Source organism: Anas acuta, chromosome 1, assembly GCF_963932015.1.
Source record: "Anas acuta chromosome 1, bAnaAcu1.1, whole genome shotgun sequence".
In the NCBI taxonomy this organism is placed as follows: Eukaryota; Metazoa; Chordata; class Aves; order Anseriformes; family Anatidae; genus Anas; species Anas acuta.
The window spans coordinates 94,163,626-94,184,652 of NC_088979.1; the positions used below are offsets into that span (position 1 = coordinate 94,163,626).

The 21,027-nt window shown below is 38.2% G+C and overlaps 1 protein-coding gene across 5 annotated transcripts in view; it reads right to left on the minus strand.

Moving 5' to 3' along the window:
* DOP1B (DOP1 leucine zipper like protein B) overlaps positions 1-18,776 on the minus strand; it is a 42,480-nt gene extending 23,704 nt beyond the window's left edge. For 2 of the 5 annotated variants that reach the window (XM_068688437.1, XM_068688409.1), the window contains exons 1-13: positions 18,630-18,776; positions 16,263-16,437; positions 9,951-10,132; positions 9,692-9,862; positions 7,525-7,714; positions 6,569-6,667; positions 5,720-5,843; positions 4,899-4,999; positions 4,347-4,461; positions 2,310-2,430; positions 1,757-1,876; positions 1,040-1,145; positions 354-545 (exon numbers count right to left, since the gene is read on the minus strand). In XM_068688437.1, the coding sequence (XP_068544538.1) occupies positions 354-545; positions 1,040-1,145; positions 1,757-1,876; positions 2,310-2,430; positions 4,347-4,461; positions 4,899-4,999; positions 5,720-5,843; positions 6,569-6,667; positions 7,525-7,714; positions 9,692-9,862; positions 9,951-10,132; positions 16,263-16,400 (1,659 nt within the window). In that variant the 5' untranslated portion in view covers positions 16,401-16,437; positions 18,630-18,776. Of the gene's footprint in view, positions 1-353; positions 546-1,039; positions 1,146-1,756; positions 1,877-2,309; positions 2,431-4,346; positions 4,462-4,898; positions 5,000-5,719; positions 5,844-6,568; positions 6,668-7,524; positions 7,715-9,691; positions 9,863-9,950; positions 10,133-16,262; positions 16,438-16,535; positions 16,691-18,629 lie in introns of those variants that run through there. The other 3 variants (XM_068688419.1, XM_068688427.1, XM_068688445.1) reach the window with 3 other exon arrangements.
* Between the last annotated feature and the right edge of the window lie 2,251 nt (positions 18,777-21,027).

A 21,027-nucleotide genomic window follows, 5' to 3' on the forward strand; every position in this document is an offset into this window, starting at 1 on the left:
AAAGCCTTACGGACCCAACCAGCTGTAATGCTGGGCTTGACCTGGCAACTCTTAAGAACTGCATGACGCCATGTGCCTTTTCAAATGGTTAAGATCACATTCTTCTCAAGAGGTTGGATTATAGCCCCAGTTTCAGACGAGACTCCTTCATCCTCACAAGTAATTCAAACAAGTCAGAAATGGATGCCCAATATGAATTATAGGACACTGAGCAGCTCTTAAAGGGGCAAAAGGAGATAAGCTTTGAAAATCTTTACTGCTGCGTTTAACATTGACATTTAGAGAATTAGCATTTAAAAATAAGGTTTGTCACTATTAACTATAACGTCTATAAGTACTGGAGAAATACCTACCCCATTTCCACTGCCTGTCTCAACGTCCAAATAGGAAGGGGGCATTTGTACTTTGCTAAGCACCTTAAAACAGGTCCTTAAGGCATGAGTGAGTTCAGGTAAACTTAATACTTCCATGTTTTCTGAGAGAGATTGCACCATATAACTGAGCATCTGGGGAAGATACTGAGTCTGCACTTCAGAGTAGAGTTCCTAAAATAAATAAGAATTGTTTAAAATAGTTATCAGACATAATTATTCAGCTGTGTAGCAGCACTAGTTAATCATTGATAACATCGGTTCACGAATAGTTAAACTGTAAAAATTTGATTCGGTGCTATTCTTTCTTCTTTTATTCTGTATGATAAAAACCAAATAATTCCCCAAATGTTTTAGGATAATCAGTAAGCTACTAAGAGACAAAGTCCCAGCAAATGATTTACCCAAGAACAAACAAACAAAAAAAAATACACATTTTCATTCCTTTCAAAGAATCACCATATTTGAAAAGGAAAACAATTTTCATTTTGCTAGGCAATAGCAAGGATAGCCATATAAAAGCACACGCAACTATACTTTGCAGGACATGTCATGCATACACACATGCCTGCTCATTTGCTTATTTCCATTTTATGTAGTCACAATACAAATTATTTGTTTTCAAGTATCTAAAGATGTTTAAGTAGTTAACTGCAAGTTTGCCTTACCAAAGGAATCACGTCAAGAAGAAACACCAATAGTGTACAGAGCTCTGAAATTGTAGGAGGAGTACTAACATTTTCCAGAGGGTATCTTGTCTTTGTAGATTTGTTTCTGGCATGGAGAGAAACTTCATTTTGTAAACTCTTTTCATATCAAAATTCTTATTACAGTAAAATAGGTTTCAGCAAAATAAGTACAAAATACTGACCTAGGCCTTCTAAGGCAAAGTAAAATGGGACTTCTAATACAGCAGCATAAACCATTCTGTTAAAACCACCTAAATGGCAGCTTGTATGTGAGATGCTAAAGTGCTTCTAGTTTTCAGATCAAATCTCTACAGACTATCTTATTAATTTAAGTATAACTTAATGTCTTACATTTAAAAGGAAACAAAAGTTATCTTTTTCCTCAAAAACAGTTTCTTTGTCTTCATTGGAAGAACAATATCTTCCCTCTTAAGTCTTTCCCACCCTCAGCTGCCATTTTTGAACATCACTTCTTTTGTTGTTATTTTCTTCCAGGTTATTTTTTCATGCAATTGATTACTTGATTGAATTTCTGAATTATTTTAGAATGAGACGGATATTTATGTTGCATGCTAACATATATTAAGGCCCTACCAAAATTTATTTTGATAAACTTTCTTTATGATCTTATATAGATATCTGTTAAGCAGCATTTTCAGGGGATGGAGAGGGATGTTATTGTTTAATAACAAACACCTGAAACAGTCTTCAAAACATTTGGTCATGTAATCCCAAAGGAAATCCGTGCTTAAGGATGTGATCAGCAAATTGACTGTTTTGACAATTTCCGAAGCATTTTTGTTCTCTTTGATTGCACTGTGTAAAAGGAGAAAGAAAATGGAAAAAAAGAAAAAGATGTCAGTGAGGATTTTAAGAGCATGCATGTTATATAGTAACTAATGCATTCTAAAAACTTTTTTCCTCCTTACTCTGCAATCTACAAAAAAATGATTGCTTTAAATCAAGAGCTACATCAAACTGGAATGGCTAAATTTTGAGTATCTTTCTCCAAGATGAAAGAAATCAAACCTTATTTAATCAACACCAATGCCATGCAGTGTACTCCATTTTTTTTCTGTGCTAATCAAAGAGAAATCACCTATGTGTGTAAAACACCTGGAAAGTCGTAAGAAATCTGGTCTTTTATACAATAATATTAACTTAAGTAATATTATTAACTTATTTAAAGGAAGTTGGCTTAGCATATATGGTATGATTTCAGTTCATAATTGCAAACTTGTAGTTGTACCTTGCAAGTACGTTGCCACTTTGATTGTAGCTTAGTTTGAGATCAGAACCAAGAGCATCTTTGCAGTAGGAATAAAAGGCTCTAATAACTTCAAGGAACAGATCCCCAACAACCTGTGGCCCTACAATCGAAAGAAAAAAAAAGTATCCCGTAATTGTGCCAGGCAGTTCAGTTAAAAGTTTACTTAAATTTAAATTAGCGGTTACTAGACCAAAACAACAACAACAACAAAAACATTAACAACAACAAAAATACCAAGATTCCTGAAGTATGAGGAAAATGTTTATGTGGCTTTTTAAAATGTCACAGTTTTTGACACATCTCAGTCAAAATGAACTTAACTATTTAGTTTTTTAGTGGTGGTGGTGGTTTTTGTTTCTAAACTTTAGTTAATACCACTCTGGTGTTTCATTTTTATGAACTTTTAAAAGTAACATCTGGGAAGAAATAGCACTGATGCTGCACTACACTTGAGACAGTTCAGTAAGACACTTACACTGCAGCAATTGTAAGTGGGCATAATCACACCATAAACCTGCAATTCACATACCAAGAATAATCACCATGTCTGTATCTATGAGAAAATAAGCAGATTTCCCACTACACATTTATCATAGTAGCCTAGATTAAATTTTGAGGAACAAAATCTGAAAAAAAAAAAAAAAAAAAAAAAAAAAAGATATGTACTTATGTACTTGTGGAAGTTCAAGTTAGATGTGTACTGTCAACCACACCTGATTTTCATGGCCAGTACTTCTTTGTTTTATCTGAAATTGTGTATAAACAATAAACATGCACAACACCCCAAATACCGAATTTAAAAATATATATTTAAACCATTCCAATGAGTATTTCTACAGGGGAAAAAAAGGTAGATAAATCACTAAGAGTAGCAGAAAAAGTCAAAGATTCTTGTTATGTTTTCTACTGCTACTTTTAAAAAATAAAGTTCTATTGCTAAAACAATTTCAAAAGGAAGTGAAAGTCATACTGGCTTAAGGTTCAAGAAATTATTTGTGTGCTGATCAAAAGAGAAAGAATATTGCTGTATAACGAAGTTCATCAAAATAATCCATATTTGTGGTTTGGTTTAACACTGTCAGCAAAATAAAATGTATAACCCATCAGATTCACATAATATAATTGCAAAGATTTATCTGTACATGGTTCTTACAAAATCCTATGAAACCCTAAAATCTGTCTAGTCCTTTTAAGTTTTTTTTTTTTTGACACAGAAAAGAGAAGTTGCCCTTTAAAGGGCGGGCTGGCAGGGCCTCACCCTCAGGGAGCTTCTTGTACACAACAGCACCGACATGTGACAGGCAGGGAAGAGGAGGAAATGCTTCATAGCTCAGTCATTAAGTCTCAGACTGTACCGCCCACAGCAGAGACACCCCACCTCCCTACACCCCAAACAGGTTATTTCCAGGTGGAGCAGCTGCAGGTAAATGGCACTGCCCATTTTGGAAGCAGTAGCACCATGAAGTTGCAGCCTACAGTGTCTGGAAAAACAACATCAACACTAGCGTGAAGCAAGTCTATAGCAAGGCCCACAAGCACAGCCAAGCACTGGAAACAAGTCCAGGGAAAAACAGAAACAGTACTGGTAGTTTTCCATGTAGAAGCCTCCTTATAAGATGAGGGGGGGGAGGGGGAAGATGCCCAATGGATCAAACTTGAAAGATTAAGCTCCAAGGAACGAATGGAGCAGAATATTGAGGTTAGGGCAGAAACAGTTTTCTTTTAGACTGGACCCTCAGATTGCAGTCTGGGCACAGCAGAAAGTTATTGTTACAATACTTCCAGGCTACACAATGTTCTTCAGAAAAGCCAGAGATAACCTGAAGGGTGCTTGCTCCAGAGCACTGTTCTGAACCAGTTCAAAGGCAAGGAAGACAGTCTCCCTGCACAGTAATGCACAACGCACACAAACTCAAAATTCTGCAGGGTGTTGTCCAGAGTCCTACTTCCAAAGCTGATGAACACCAACTTATAACAGATTTTAGCAGTCAGGACAGATGTGACAAGTAACATTACCTATTTCAGGTTTATCGAGGAGACTGATTAGGATGCGGAAAGGTTTCAAATAGGCTTGATGCTGTTCCTCTGTATCAGACTCTGAGAATTTCTGATGTAAAATTTCAGCCAAACTCTAGGAAAAAGAAAACATCACAATGTTATATGTAGAAGAGAGATTGCCATTTTATTAAGCGCTGAAGTCTTCCTAAGTTTGATTTTGTACAGCACCAACTACAGTCGAATTTCAGTTTTCCATATAGGGAAGACAAATCAATGACATCTTCCAATCATGAACACTCAAGAGCTGATCTTATTCAGGGAAGCATGCTTAAATAATTCAGGTAGTTCATCAAAGATGCTACCCTTTGGTTTCATTAGATTCCATTTGTATTTGTAAGGACATATAATATCGGGACAAATAAAGCACAGCAAGCACTCAGATGAAAATGTAACCACTAAGAGGATACTATATTCAGAGATAGAAAGCTTTGAAGGACAAGCTAACACATTTTAAACACAGTTTGAAATTTACAAAGGTCAGAAAAATATCTGTATAGACTGACCACCAACCTCAACTAAAAGATCTTTAGAGTATTTTCCAAAAAAATAAATAGCATGGTCTTCAGAAGATGTTGAGTCTGGAGCGAAAGTACCCCCTTTAATATCAGAGCCTACAAGATAAACAGAGGCATCACAGGTACAGAGAAACACTGCATTACAGTCAACTACATACACCACAGAACACTACACACATATTGTCTATACAAGTACTGAAATTAACACTGCATTTTTTACATTTGTAATTTTAACATTTTGCTTGAAAGCAACTCACGTGCTGCCCAAGGAGAGCCCCCATAACCCAGTTTGAGGCATCCAAATGTGTTATACTGAACTTTGAACTTAAAATCAAAACCAAAGTCAGGTCCAGACATGGGTCATCAAGGGCAGCCATCAAGCAACTAACTACGCAGCTAGAACTCATCATAACACTTTTAGTCACCTCTGGCATTAAAAAGGAGGAGAAGCAATAGCTCTTTCACAACTCCTTTGACAATTAAGCCTACAAAGAAATCTTTAATAGACTAGTTTAAAATAGCAACCTACTCTGCAGAGCACTGAACTACTCCTGAGTGAACCGTGGAAGAGGCCAGAAATAACTCATCAGATACCCGGTGATTCAGGGCAGTGAAATGAATTCAACTCTGAAGAGAAAATCTGTTCAATAAAACCAAGCATTCATTTGGCAAACAGGTACTTCATAAATGGAAGCTAAACAACATTTTATTTTATCATCTTCCATTAGCTGCTGAAATTGCATGTTACATTTTAACCAGCCAAACAGTTTTCTTAGGTATTGAGAACACTAAATAGTGCAGTATATTGTGCAGTACCTAGCAACCATGCGTATAATCTTCTGTTGAGTGACATGTCTCTCCTCAGCAATGTCTGTGTAGCTGCTGACAGAATATGGACTAAATCAGACCTGCGCAGCAGAATAGCGCTTTCATCGCAGTCCTAGGATGAAAAACAAAGATAGCTTAGCTGTTTGTGAATACTCAAACAAGTCAAAGTTGTAATGAGGTGTTGTTGTTGTTGCTGCTTTTTAAATTGGTAATATTAGTGTTCTTGGAAAAAAACATCAACAACACAGTATTTTGTATACTAAAAAATTCAAGAAAAGGAATCTGACAGTCGTGTGACCACTTTCATATTTATAGCACAGAGCCATAGTTAAGCTAAAAATACTGAAGACTTCATTATGTTATGTCTTAAGACTTAAAATTACTTGGTACCTTCAAAATACTGACTATACTACTAGGTGAGTTAGGAAACGATGGGGAACAGCTAATGTTTTAAGCAGTATTTGTTTTTCTAGCCTTTCACAGAAGTATCTTAGTTTAGTACAGACAAATCCAAATGCTCGTTTTTTCTCTGTGCAGCTTCTCAGGCCTGAATACTTCAAACACCTTCCAATTATCACAACTTTCACCATCAAAGCACAGCTTCATTTGAAGCATTCTGATGATGCAAAACTGAGTTAGCTGTAAGGGGTCTGAGTAACAGAGGTCTCTCTGCTCCTATTAAAATTGACAGAGGAGAAAAAAAACTGCAAAATCTGTTTACTGATTTTGGAAGTCAGACAAAATTCAGCCATTTGGTAATAACAGCTGGATTGGTTCCAAAGAAGATACTTTTCTGCACAAAATGCACACGTGACAATATTAAAATAGTCTTCTTACCAAAGCTGTATAAAATGGGAAGAAGAAGAGAATCACTTCCAGAGTGTTTCTTTGCACAAGAACATTTGAATCCAGTACTGATACACACAAAGACTTCATCTGTAAAAGGAAAAGAAAGCACAATGGTGTTTTACTTCATGATAATATTTAATCTACAATCACTGCAAATAATCACAAGAAGAAAAATAAAGCAAAAACATTATTTATTTTTTTTTTTTTACAAATCTTATTTACAAATATTGAACAATATTGTTTTAAATAAGAGGATACATTACACATTTACTTCCCATCCCCCAAGAAGCGTTTTGTGGAATGTTGTCAAAATATTATTAATACTTACAAAATACTTGGTTTTATAACAATACAGAATGTCACAATGTGGTATCACTAGCTACCAGTCTCACAAAATGCAGGTATTAATTACATAAGGTAGCATTATAGTAATTGTATCACGAAAATAAATTACTACCTCTTGAAGTTTTCTATTTTACTGAATAAAAAGATACTAAATTTCAGAATTGTCTTCTAGATTGTAAACACTTGAGAAATCCACATTATAAATTGTATATAAGGTATTCAGAATCTTGCCTAAGATATAATTCAGAACAAGTAGATATATCTTTATATGTAACGTAGTACATTTATCTTCTGATTTGAAACAGAGTCAGTTTTTTAAGGTCTTATACAGTACTGATTGTCAAAAAGCACAGAAACTTCAGTAGATTTGCATTCTGCAGAGTAAACAAAATCTGTATGGGAGATTCTCGGGTACATTTCAGACACAATGGTCACATGAAGAAATCGTATCAAGCAATTCTTAATTGTAGACCTTTCAGCCTTTTTTCTCTGACTTAAGAGTGTGCCATTCTAATACAACACAGAGAAGGCACACAACATGCTAGCATGCTGGCATTATGGTAGATAAGACTGTTCCACAAGGAGCGTGATGAACTTACTGTGAGCTTATAATCAGTGCCAAGCATGTACTTCTGCTGTTTTCCGGACAGCTCTCTGTTGATATGACTGACAACAAAAAGAGAAGCAGGCAGCCTGATGGACGGGCTGACCAGAACACTGCCCCAGAGTGCTCCATAGAAAACTTCTTTGCCCATTAATAAGGAGAGCTTCACAAGCAAAGCATCTGTTCTGTACAGAAATATATTTGACAGGAAGTAACAGATTTGTTAGTACAGTTTTATACCATACAAAGGCAATTCTACACAAAGCTAGTATTCTAGGTCACAACATTTAATTTCATCCTCTTTGTATTATCAGTATTGCCCTTTTGACATGAAGATGGCCAGCATCTGATTGAAAAAAAAGAAAAACAAACAAACAAAAATGCTAGCCTCAATACTTTGTCACTGTGCTACTCACTGAAAAAAAGTTTCTCTGCGTACTTTGGAAACTTCTACAGTGATCATCTGCAAACAGTAAGCTCTGAAGAAATTATGGCAGCAGCTCTGATTGCAAAATATTTAACATATGTAATGCTGAACTGGAAGTACTTTAAGCTAACAGTAGACTTGGAAAGCCAATTTTATCAGCCTGGAAATTGGCAGATATCCCATATATTCATACTTACAAACCAACGGGCTCAACTTTTAAGTCTTGAATGAATAAAAACATGAGATAAAGTGACACACTGTCAGTTATTGCACACAGAACTGGTACACTGAATGGCAATCATGTCGGAGGTCCTATGACTAAAAGGCACATTCTCTGCTTTGGCAACTGTGTCAGTACTCTGGTGTTGAAATCTCACATGAGGAATGTAGAAGTGAAAAGGGAGAAGTCCAGTACAGAAGAGGAAAAAAAAAGTCATCCCAAACCTTTACCCATTTCTTTATAAAGTAGCCTTCAAACCATTTTTTCTTTTCCATGCATGTGTTTATGTTTAAGCATTAGAAGGAAAGTGTCTAGGCTGAAACACAACCTGAACTAGTACTTCTGCCACTTTCAGGAACAGCAGGAGATATATTAGTACTAGTCCGTAACGTCAGTTTCAGAATAAGCTGAAACTCCTTTAAAGGCTCGAGATGGATAGAAAATTTAGTTCCAACAGATTCCCTTTCTTCCCAAGTCCTCAACAACCAGTGCTGTTGAGGAAATGAGGAAAACTATGTATCATCACTGTGTCTCATGAGCCTGCCTGACAAAAAGCACATACTAAAATTTATCTTTCTACAGCAGATGTGTAAGAGGTATACACGTGTCCACAGATCTGGAGTTGCCAACTGAATGCTATTCACCAAGCTGAGAACACATGCCATCTATTCTTAGCTGCTCCAGCGACTGATACAAGTCTTCAGTTTAACAATTGTTTTTAAGAGGAGGCATTAGATGTAGAACTGTTTTATCAACCGTAGTGTATGTAGTTTACCATTCAAAAAGGGCAGAGAGCAGCCAACACATCCAGATTGGAAACACAGAAGGAAGTGCATTACAAATGCAGTGTTTAGTGACTGTTTAAGCAAAGAAACATTTGAATGAAACCTACAGTGGTTGAGCTCTTATAAGATCTTACAAAACATTTCCCGTAACTGAAATAAAACCATTACACAAATGGGTGCTCTTCTCAGCACGCTTATTGATCCTGACTTTATCATACCAAATGTCATTGTCATTACTGCCAGGGGTACCTGGGAATGAGTGAGATTCTTTTTTCCTCAACAGATGCTGGAAGGGTTGCCGCTTGCTTATGTTTTCAGAACCTGAGGGTAAGTATCTGCTATAGAAAGACTGAAAAGAAGATACAATTCAGCTGCTCTCTCATGTTACAACATTTAAATAGAATTTCCCACAGAGCAGTGGTTTGGAGAGTCAGGTTAATTATTCAGGAGTTTGGAAGGGTTTTTAAAAATGCTTTTTCATTCTCTTCTCTCAACATATCTATTTTTAACCCTACTTTTCCTCTTCTGTCCTTTCCTCCTCCTGAGATGAAAATAGAAAGGGAAAGGGTTTTTAATGCTATTCATTGCATCTTTCAAGGACTCCTCATTCTTCAACCCTTAGAAGCCCTTTATCAAACCTCTTTACATTGATAGCCAAAAGAAATTCCTTGAGAATTCCCTAAGAAAGCAAAACACTGTGTATTACTTTTAAATTACTGTTAGTTCTCACCTGTCATAAATTTCTGATCCTTCTTCCAGTCCAGGCAGCAGTCCAATTACAAAGGCTTGAAGACCAGGCAGAAGGGACTTTTGGAGAGGAAGAAAATATTTTTCATATAAACCAAGAAGAACAGGCCTCACTGACATTGCTGCATTTGCCAGAAGAGGAAACAAACCAGAGCTATTAAAAAAAAAAAAAAAGAATAAAAATATAATTTAGTCAATTAAAAGAGGGTGTGAAATGTATAAGCCTTTAAAGAGAAGCTTACCTGTACAAGAATAACTCCTTGGCGAGCCATTTTGTCCCAATTATTTTAAAGATTATTTCATAAGTTTCTAGTGCCTTTAAATGTACTCCACTAGGTAGTGCTGGATGCAAACACTGAGATAATCTTTTACTGATGATCAGACGCCTTGGCAACAGAGAATACTTCAGGTTACTCTGAAGAGCCTGTGGTAGAAAGAAGATTAGAATGAACAGCTGTAATGTTAAAGATGATATATAATATAAATGTATTTCAAAAAGGTTTTCTATTAGCAAACTGAGAACTAAATAACATATTCAAGAGTTTTCTCCCATAAATGCAGTTTGTTACACTTAACCAGCAATTGAGTTTCCATATAAATTAGTCATGAATAATAGAGAAAAGTCTGGTCTCGCTGTCCCTAGAAACTGGAACTGGAAATCAAATGAGGGGACAGGGACAGTGTTCCCTTATCCTATCTCCAATAATAGCGGGGAAGTGACAAGAGGAGTCTGGTAATAACATAAGAATTAAATAACCATCTTTCCTCATAAATCAACATTTCACTTATAGCTGAAATAAACAACCCTTCCACCAATGCAGGCATGGTTAGATGGGACAATAGCATCTTTGATGTTACTTATAATCCTGTGTGGCTATATTCAGTAAGCTTTAGTAACTATAGCCACTGTACAGATGTATAAGTAAAAAAACCTTCAGGATAGGAAATAATTAAGTATTGCAGACAGGCCAGGTCTCTGGAAAAACAAGCTGTATCACTTTTCTTTGGGAAGATTACACTTTTCTTCAAATGATGCATGCATTTCAGCAGGGCAATTAAATGTGCTTCTGCAATTGAGAAAGAGATGATTAAATAAAGAGGTTGCAAGTAAATGCTACTTCAGCCTTTGATCACCATCTGCTAAGGCAAACAAGTGTTTTACTGCAGGTTGACATTTGGGATGTTTTCAGGATTAGGCAAACTCTTGACTCTCCCAAAGGGTAAGCCACAGCTTTATTCTGTGCAGCTGCTTTAAACTTGATGTTCATCTACCATGCCTGAAAAAGGTTTTGAAAAACCAATGGACAAATAAGCTAAACCACGCTCACTCAATTAAAAAAATAGTTCAGCAATGACCACAGCATTCATTTGAACACTGAATGCTGAATACTCATATCAGCAGTAAGAGACAGAACCCATCACATTTAAAAGTGTGTGCAGTGTATCATTTAAGACTTTGCAGTAGATGGCCACGAGAAGTTAGAATCCACGACACTACCATTGCATTTTATCTCTCATTTGCTGCCCTGCCTAAGCTGAGAAACCAGTTGTTAGGGAAGAGTTTCTATTAAATAAACTTCATTCAAGAAGAAAAAGGCTGTGAGTCCGTAACTACAGTAAAACAGAAAGAAATGTTACACCACTCTGAAATACATACAGTACAAGTGCCATTTGGAGCCCATTAATTTCCTTTCTTCCTCACAAAGAGATCTGCATTTTAATAGGTATTAAAAGCTAGAATTGAAGAATACAGCAGAATTTCACACATGAAATTACATTATCTTCATATTTGAGAGGGAGAAAAGAATACTTAATATGTTGTTGTCTTGCAGCAACTTCAAAACCAGGTTGAAAGCTGGACTTTGAAACATTCTGTTTATATTGGTTGGTATATATTTGCCCACACCCTCTGTATATACAAAATAAGTTAATTACAAAAAATATGCTAGTGGTAAATATTTTCTCCCCGATCTTAAGATCGAACAAATACCATCTTAATATTCTACCAGGCAAAATTTAATATTATCTAGGTAGAAAACAGCAGATGGACAGCTCTCCTCACAGGCTTGGGAACTGACGTGTACCATTCACCCATTCTTTTGATTCTTGTGAGCTTGATTTGATGGTGTTCAGCTACATATGGGCTGAAGCCCACCCACTTTTTTCTCCTTTTCTCCAACTGCCTTCCACGTTAGCAGCTATGATGGCAGAAGCGTTAAATGTCACTGGCACTCCTAGTAAGAGTTGGCTGGAGAAGCCTGGACTGTCAGCAAGCACTCCACACACGGTAAGATCATCACAGGGTTTGGTTTTCATAGATCAGTGAGAAACCAACAATCCCAGAAAACCAAGAAGCATTTGACCTCCCACTGACTTTTAAAATAAGGATTTTTTTCCTGGCGTAATGAATAGAATGAGACATACAAAACAATGACTTGTGTCCACGGGCATATCCAGATTGCAACTTTTTCAAGGTTCTTTTTCTTTATGGCTGACCAGAGAATATATTATACACACATAAGATTTTCTAATGCATAACCATGCTTGTAGTTTCTTTGAACATGAGATATAAAGGGTAGAAAGAAAGGACTATTTACTCTTTATGACAGCGTATATACATGACCTAAAGCACTAAACAAACACAGGCACACATACACAAACAGGAGTATTTTTATTTCCACGTTTACTGTTTTAAGAAAACCTGCACTGCTTTATAGAACCACTAGAGATCAGTTTGCTCAATTTGTCTAGACATAAAATAAATAAGAAAATCAAGTAAATATTTTTATTCACATAACTAGAATTCTAGAAAAATGCAGCATGTACATCCATCTGTAAGATTATCTTCAATCAGGAGATACTCTTGTTTAAGTCAACATTGGTTGGGAGGGGATAAAGGAGAGCCTATGATTCCATTTTCCACTGATCCATATTCCAAATAAGTATGAAAAAAAAAAATCTAAATAGAGCTCCAGCTTCTACTAAAATAGCAGTGTGAAGTTCAAAGACTGTAGTGAGGAAACTAAACTAGGAGCTGGAGTTATATCAAAAGAAGAAAAAAAAAAGACATATCCCTAGTCCCGTACACTGTGTTTGTGCACTGGGTGTGAAGTTTCACAAAGCTATTACAAGGCAAAGCTTCTTTTCTTGAAGATATAAGGCTTGTCTTCAACAGAAGGCAAGTGGTGCTCATGTTTGCAACTCAGCCAACGGCTGTCATAAAGGCACGGCAGTCACACTCCTCATATGAAGTAACTGGTGTAATTAATGCCTGTGCTCACGGGCTCTGCATTTCAGAAGAATCCTTTTCTTCCCTCCCCTCAAGAACAGACATATTGTAGCATTAAATGTTACTACTGAAATAACACTTGTGTAGCAGCAATGGTTTTTGTAGTTTCTCCCCCCTTTCCCTCTACTCTGTTTGAATTCAGAATAGAGCTACAGGCATTTTGGATATTAAAAAAATAATAATAAAAATTAAAAGCATCTCTTTCACAGGCAGGCCTGCATATGTTGAGCCACTACCTATTTCTAGGTTAGGGGAAAAAAAAAGAAAAGCCCTAGAAATTTCTTCTATCAAAGAGACTTTGCAGAGCTGTATACAGTTGTATCCTATTACAATGTTGGAACAAGCCAGCAAAATCCGCAACAGCACAATCCCATTTAGCTCTAAATCAATTGTGGATGCATCAATCTGTGCTGAAGATTTGAAAACTTTAACGACAGAACAGTGTTTTCCAAACACAAAACATATGCAAATTTGCAAAAATAATAATAAAAGAATAGTTCGAAGCTGTATCCATGAACAGTAATGGGAAGAGAATAACCCCACTCTTGAAGCATGAAGTAGCTTAGGCTGCAGCTACTAAAAGACTCGTTTATGTAATTAGAGATAGGACTCATCACCACGGTGTGGGATAACACACGCCATACAAATTTAAAACCAAAAATCTCTCCCCTGCAAGCTCAGAGTGTAGCTTAAGTAAGATAGCAACTTTCACCAATGCTAGCTTTTGTTAGAAGAGGTTTCCCTCCGACTTTCATTCATGCTCACACTTGGTACCTGCAATTCTGTTCAAATGCTGCAGGGGAGATTCACCTGATATAACCCCAAATGTCTAGGTCAGCTAAAAAACACAGGCAAAACTGCATTAATTCACCTCAGGCTCCCTATAGAGTCAGTGAGGAACACAGGCAGTTTTAGGACAGGACTCATCTGGCCTACTTTAAAGAGCAAGAGGTGAGTCACAACTAACTAAAAACCTTTCTCTCCCTGCCTGACAGTGATTCGAAGTAAAGCTGTCCACAGCAGAGATATAGACAAAGTTAGATAAGGTTCACCTCTCTCAAATGGCAAAACACAATCTTTTGAGAGATCTACAAACTGACCACTCTGGCTGATCATTCAGACTGAAGCTGACCAGTTTCTCTGCTGCTTCTGTGGTTCTAGAAGTCACCATGAAACAGAATTTTGATTGAGAGAAGCAACAGAGAAGCTGTGAAAAAGAACCTTTAGTTTAACCTTAGTAGAGAAGGCTAAATAGGTAATAGAAAGAAGTACCATGGCTGTCTCTGTTCACCGAAAGTAACGGCAGCAGGAGCTCCAAGATCACTTTTTTAGTCATGGCCAAAAGCATCTGGATTTGCTCCCTCCGTTCTTTACCCTCACCTTTAAGTAGGAAGAGACTGCACTTATTCCTCCAGCCGTTGCACTGAAAGAGTGATTCTACTGAACTTCTATGGCAGTAAGTGGGATGTGGGTGTCTGCTTGTGAGACTCAATAGTACAAAGTAACTGTTGAAGCCTACCTATAGGAGAAAAAGCCTCAGAAAATATTACAAGCACATAAGCAAAACCACCCACAATTGAAGTCGGCAATATAAATCTTATAAATCCTTATAAAGCTTATGCTTATAAAAGCATGAAAAGTCCTCCCAGAACTCCTCAACTTACTCCTCTTCACTCTCTCTCCCTTTCCATTTTCATGTTTGCTTAGCAATAGGCAACACTGCTCTCTAGTTACTGACACCCAGGTTCACGTGCAGCGTTAAAAAATGTTTTTAAAGACATTTTTATCACTAAAATAATGATAGTCTACTTCCTCCTCCCCACTTTCTCACTGCTCATTCATCTTTGGGTTATAAGAAACCAACTGCAGATGAAATTAGGCTCTTTACGTTAGAACCCTCTACAAACAGAACTCACCAACAATATTTATGTTTTAGATCATAATAGATCAAGCAATCATAGAATTTAAGAGAATAGCTATTGATGCCTTATTTCACAATCTTCCTTCTGGTGGCACATTCCCCTGACTTATCTGTTGTCATCCCTATTTTCAGATAACAGGCAGAAGCAGATGAACACTGGGGTTGATTGCTCTACCAACTCTTATGCTCCTAAGATGATTAAGTCCACAAAATACCACGGCAGATGGACTGATGTAACAGCTAAAAGCCTTCTTGCTTGGCTTCTGCTGTGCTGCTATGTGTTTTGGCAATTCTGTACCTGCATAAGAGTTTTGGATCGGTGTTAATCAGTTTCAGTGTATTTACCTAAGTCATGATAAAAGGTCGAAGCCGAATTCTTGACATAGGTATGTAATCTCTAAGCCTAAGTGTGGTTTTCCCTTTCCAGAGAAGCATTCTGAAGGCCTTTGTCTCTCCTTATTGCCCTCAGCGGGAATCAGAAAGAAACAGTGAAGACAGAAACAGTGAAGGCAGAAACATTACTCCTATTGACAGCAAATCCAGCTTCTCTCCACAAAGAGGAAGGAACTTGGCTGCCCTAAAAAAACCTTCGATTTGGACTCTCCTCCCCTTTGAAAACTGTAAAATTAAGGTTTAGCAACAACAGCACAATCATGTGGGGCATCTGTTCTAACAACAGATGCTGCCTTATGAATTCTGCAAGTTGTCTCCTCCCATCCCTGTTTACTTGATGATGCAACTACTCTTGCTCCATGTACACTCACGACAAGCGTTATGTTAAAATAGACCAAATGGGACACAAATAACATACACCTCATTCCTTGGCAAGAGAAGACACACTTCCTAGATGTTTTCCTGTACAAGTCTTTTTCTTTCTCCCCATGTCCAGCCATATTTTCCATGGTCATACAAAATGCACCAGCAAATCAGTTATTTCCCCAAATACAATGATGTGGTCAACTAAGTGTGATCTTTAAATATGAATTTTGACTCAAAAGCCATGCTAAAATCTTTGAGCTCTTGTCCTACATAAAGCATTACTTAGCTGCTCTAGATTGCTCTAATTTAACCAACATCCTGAAGGTTTTTTAAGGTAAAATCTAAATTAGGCTTAAACTGTATAAAGGAAACAAACACCATTCAAATGAAACCTATGCTGGTTTTACCAGAATTTCTCATATTCATATAAAAGATTCTGATTTAGTAGCTTCCATTACCCCTTCCTATATGAAAGAGTATTTCTTGAATGATTTTTCAATTTTGCTATGTACTGTAAGTTACAGAAAATTTAATAACAATACAAAGACAATAAATCAATGAAAAAAGTTTCCTTTAACACCATACCTTATTGAGTTTGCCAAGGGAAGATATAAGATCTGCCCATTCACTTGATGATTCAAAGTTTCTCAAAGCTTTCTCAATTGCTGAAGAATAATTTCTGTATCTATAATCGCCAAGTAACTCCTGCTCTTCTGGATCCATCTTCGGTTCTCATATCAAGGTGAAATTTCCTGGTAAACTAAAATATGTACATAGTTACAAAGAGGAAAAGGAAACTTAAGATCTGTCAAACCAAAAATAATCATAAGATAACAATAGATAAATAGAAACACTGACAGATTGCAACAAACCGGTCATCTGATCAAGTTGCAACATGAAGCCGAAAAGCATTTTACAAGCATGACTTCAACTCTCCACTGCCTGTTTTTGTGGTTTTGCAGTCACATTTTTCTATTTATGAAACATGTTTTTTTCCTTCCATGCACGTGGAACTGTCACACAATAAAAAAAAAAAAAAAGGAAAGGAAAGTATAAAAGTCTCATTGTAAACAGGCTGAGAAGCAGTTAGGGAGACATACATAGCTTTCATAACTTATCTGGGCAGTGTTTTGAAATGTTAACTGTAGCAGTGGAATGTGAAACATTTCATATCTAAATATGAATTTTCAGGGGAATCCTGTGAAAGGGCTCATAGCAGCAGGATCCCTCACAACTAAGCATCTCTACTCGTCAGCAGCCGATGTATAATTCGAGGTGTTGTGCAGGACTGTCAAGCCATGCGTTCAGGTCTTCCTATAGCTCACCAAAATGTATTCACACGCTTTTACAGAGTGAAAAAACGAGTTTTACAGGCCTGATTTCTTCATATTCTGTAATGCATTTAGGTTAAAAAAATAAATAAAGCAAACAAAACCTGGTTTAGAACAAAAGGAAATGGGCCTGGTTGCATTTTACATACTATAAATCAGATCTGCACTCCTATGTTAGCCATGACAGCAGTTCTCCTGACAGACAGTATCACAATAATCTCTTAGACAAATGCTTAGGTTTAAGGATGGCAGGCTTAGGTCCACCCGTGCTCTAACACTGACAGAAAAGTAAATGAAGTCCTATAAAAACATTTTGTGTTTCTGAAAGGTATCTTCATTCAGTTCCCTACTGATAGGTCACAGAAATAAGTCTGAGTAATCTACACCCTTAAAAAAAAAAAAAAAAAAAACAAATATAAAACAACAACAAAAATGAGCAACTGTGTATTGTCCTTAAACTTTAACAAACAACAATAACTGCGTTGAGATAAGGGTTTGGTAGCAAACTCTCAGAAACAGAAAAATGCCAGCTGATGCACCCGAAAACGGCAAATGATTTTAAAGGCAGGTTTTGCCTTTGATAGTGCCCTGATAGTAGGGTTCTGTCATTGCTAATACAGCCACTTCATGTTGTCCAACCTAAAACCACCTCTCTAAAAAAGCAAAAAACACAATATATATATATATATATATATATGTATATATATATACACACATATATAGTATTATGGCAATGCCATGAAGACCACATGCTGCTTTTTTTTTTTTTCTTTCCCCACCATGGTAAAGATTTTAAAAGCTTCTGTTTTCACCAGGATGTATGCAGTACTTCTCGCAGCAGGGAGATTACCAAAACAAACAAAACCTATTTCCCTCTGCTCCTGTAGGTACCTTAACCACTGAACTGCGTTCATGCTGCCTAAAAGCAAGCAGGAGCTAGGAAGCACTGCAGAAGCTCCGTGCAAGCCAGGAGCACCTCCAGCTTCATAAATAACGCATCTGCCCAGACCATTCAGAATCGTGCAGCCACTTTGCTGCCAAAACACATCCAGTTTCTCCATTTCTTAATGGTAAATAAAGGCAGGGATCGACTAACTGAAGAGGAATCAATCCCATTATCGACAGCACTTAAGGATGATCTAAATATTCTGTGATAGTCGCGCCTGAAGCATTCTCAGAGCATTAAAACCTGGTCTACTGAGTAGAATCTAGATAGAGTTTGAGGATAAAGCAGAAGGTATTGCTCAAGAGGGAAAAATATAACAACGGTAAGACTTCAACTGGGGGGAAAATAATTTATTTGGACACTTGGCTCTGACAAAAGGGCAGCACGGCGGCAGGCTGCCATCCCCAGCAGCAGCGATGGGCTCGCTGACTGGACGCACACCAGCAAGCTTTGGGAAACCCAACCATGCCCATGCCCCACAGATGATGGAAGGTTTATTTATTTTTTAAAGCAGCAGGTCGCTGACAGGTGGCGTCTCCCTAAACCCGGGGGACAACGCGACCCCCTCGCGAGGCCGGGGAGCCAACGGCCCCCGTCACGTAATGGCGGCCGCCGCCGCGCGACGCCCCCCCCACCTCCCCCCCTCCCCTCGAACCGTTCCCGCCACGCCGCTACCTGGGGTCCCGCGGTGCGGGCGCGGCGCGGTCCTGGCGCGACGTGTCCCGGGCGGCCGGGGGGCGGGGCCACGCAGTCCCTATGGCAACGCGGGGGAACCGCCCGGCCCCGCCCGCTTCGGCAGCCCGGGAGGTACCATTGAATGGAGCCCGAGGGGGGGATGTGGTGGTAGATGGGTGTGGAAGGGCTCCGGGTGGCCCTCGACACACGGAGGCAGCTCTTGTCTCTACTCGCTTTTAATTCACTGGGGAAGACTGCCTGCTGAGTGGGTCGGTGAGCGCTACAGAGGGTTATTTCCTCCCCTGCCCCCCCCGGTGAGGGGAATGGTACATCCCAGCGTCTCCCCTTCTTCCAGCGCTCTGGGGGGAGGCGCTCCCAAAATGGCGGCTGGTGGCGGTGTGAGGCGGAGATGGGTAGCTCGGACCTCTGCCCGCTGCCTTTTCAAAAGGCTCAACAGGAAGCCGATATGCTCGGCTTCTAGTACTCCCGGTGAAAAAATAAACTGGCATAATACCTATGGAAAATAAATCACGTGATCCTGCCAGACAAGGATTTATATACTGTGTATTATATGTGTTTGTATATGCTATTTAGCCTCCGTGCGCATGTGTGTCTAGACGGGATGTAATCCTGGTAGTTAAAGTAGCTGAAAAATTCAAGGAACATCCACCTGCCTGCTCAGTTATTCCAGATAGAATAGCATTCGTGGCTTTTAAGATTATGATAGATACTGTTTCAGCGATGATCTCCAGTAAGTTTTACGTTAATACACTCTAAATTTTTCTTGAGACCACCTGCCTTTCCCCTTACTAGATTTTAGTAGTATTATTTGACATATTCCTCTAGCAAATAAAAGCAACATCTAAGGGCAGTTCATGAGACTGCTTCGTGCACATGCTAGAAGAATGGAAGCAAGGTGTGGTGGCAGGAAAGCTTCCGTGTGTGCATTTAATCACTGGTTGTGTACATCACCATCTCTTCAAAGCTAAAAGGTTTAAAAAAGCGCTACTGGCCATGCATTATCTAACTATAAAATCTCGGCAATTATTCACGAGCTTTGATACAGCCCATGTGGCAATTGCACATTCCATCCATTTGGGAAGTCAGCATCTGCTGACAGTGCTCTGGTTGGTATGTATGCATGAAGCACTGCATAACCGCAGATAAAGGTGTGACTTGACAAAACACTAAAACATATTGCAGTGATCTACAGCATTATTACAGATCTGCTACAGTTTCTCAATACATTATCAGAAATAGGGTGGTAGTATGCAAAAGCAAGTTCTAAACTCATCAGAGGCACCCTCCTAATGCAATAAACTAACTTGTTGGTCATTTGAATACAACAGTTTTCCTTTGATATAGATGGCAGTAGATCCGTTCAGTACTATGGGCATCAACATAGCTTGTCTTTCTAAATGACAATGCCGTCAATTTAAGCTTCAATTTCTCAATTTTATTTTTTTGTACCTTTCAAACTTTCAAACTTGTAGCTTCATTCCTGGAAATGAAATTCAGTGCTTCTGAATATGTGCCTGACTGAGCAAAGAACTCATATTTTTGATGATGTTCTTAACACATGACATTTCTGTCCCAGCATACAGCGTGTCACTTAGAATATTTTAAAATTAGCTTCTGAGGGTTTGCTATGATTTTAGAAGTTCGTTTTCCCCTGCAAATTTGTCTCACTTGGCTGCACCAGTTGCACGTGGCTAGGCAACTACATTAATTTCATTAAGATTTCTACCCAACTTTTGAACCCATTTGCCATTTCTGCCACAAGACAGAGGTCTTCTGGAATTTAAAAGAAATGGGCAGGCAGAGGAAAGAGACTCCCCGGGGTTCCAGTTGTAGCAGCAGCGGCTGTTTCAGATAAGGTACAGGCAGGCACAGGTCTCCTGATAAGGCGACAGAAGTGCTCAGCCTGGTGGTGAGTTTTGATCAGAGCATGCACCAAAATCAACCAGACTCCAGACCAACCCACCTCCTTAGCTCTGGTGCTTACAAACCTGCTGGTTGCTTAAATCGTTGAAAAAATAACTCTGAATGCTTTTTGTTTGTTTGTTTTATCAGAGGCTATGCTAATTCAAAGCCTGCCTATTGTACTACTATTCAGTACTTTTTATCAGGAAAGGCCATAAATCAATTTGTTGTATGCACCACTGCAGAAATGCCCATGATAACTCCTGACCCTTGGAACTGGATCAAGCAGTAGATTTACTGATGTAATCACCTCTGGAGATGGCCGGGATGCATTTCAATCTAATGAACATCACTTTAACCTTCGTGTGATGTTGACATATATCTCTTTGGTTCATACTGGAAAAGTCTACTCCAAGGGTTTATCACCTATCAGATTTTATTTCTTATTGTTTAATAGAAATATTTTTCGAAATTT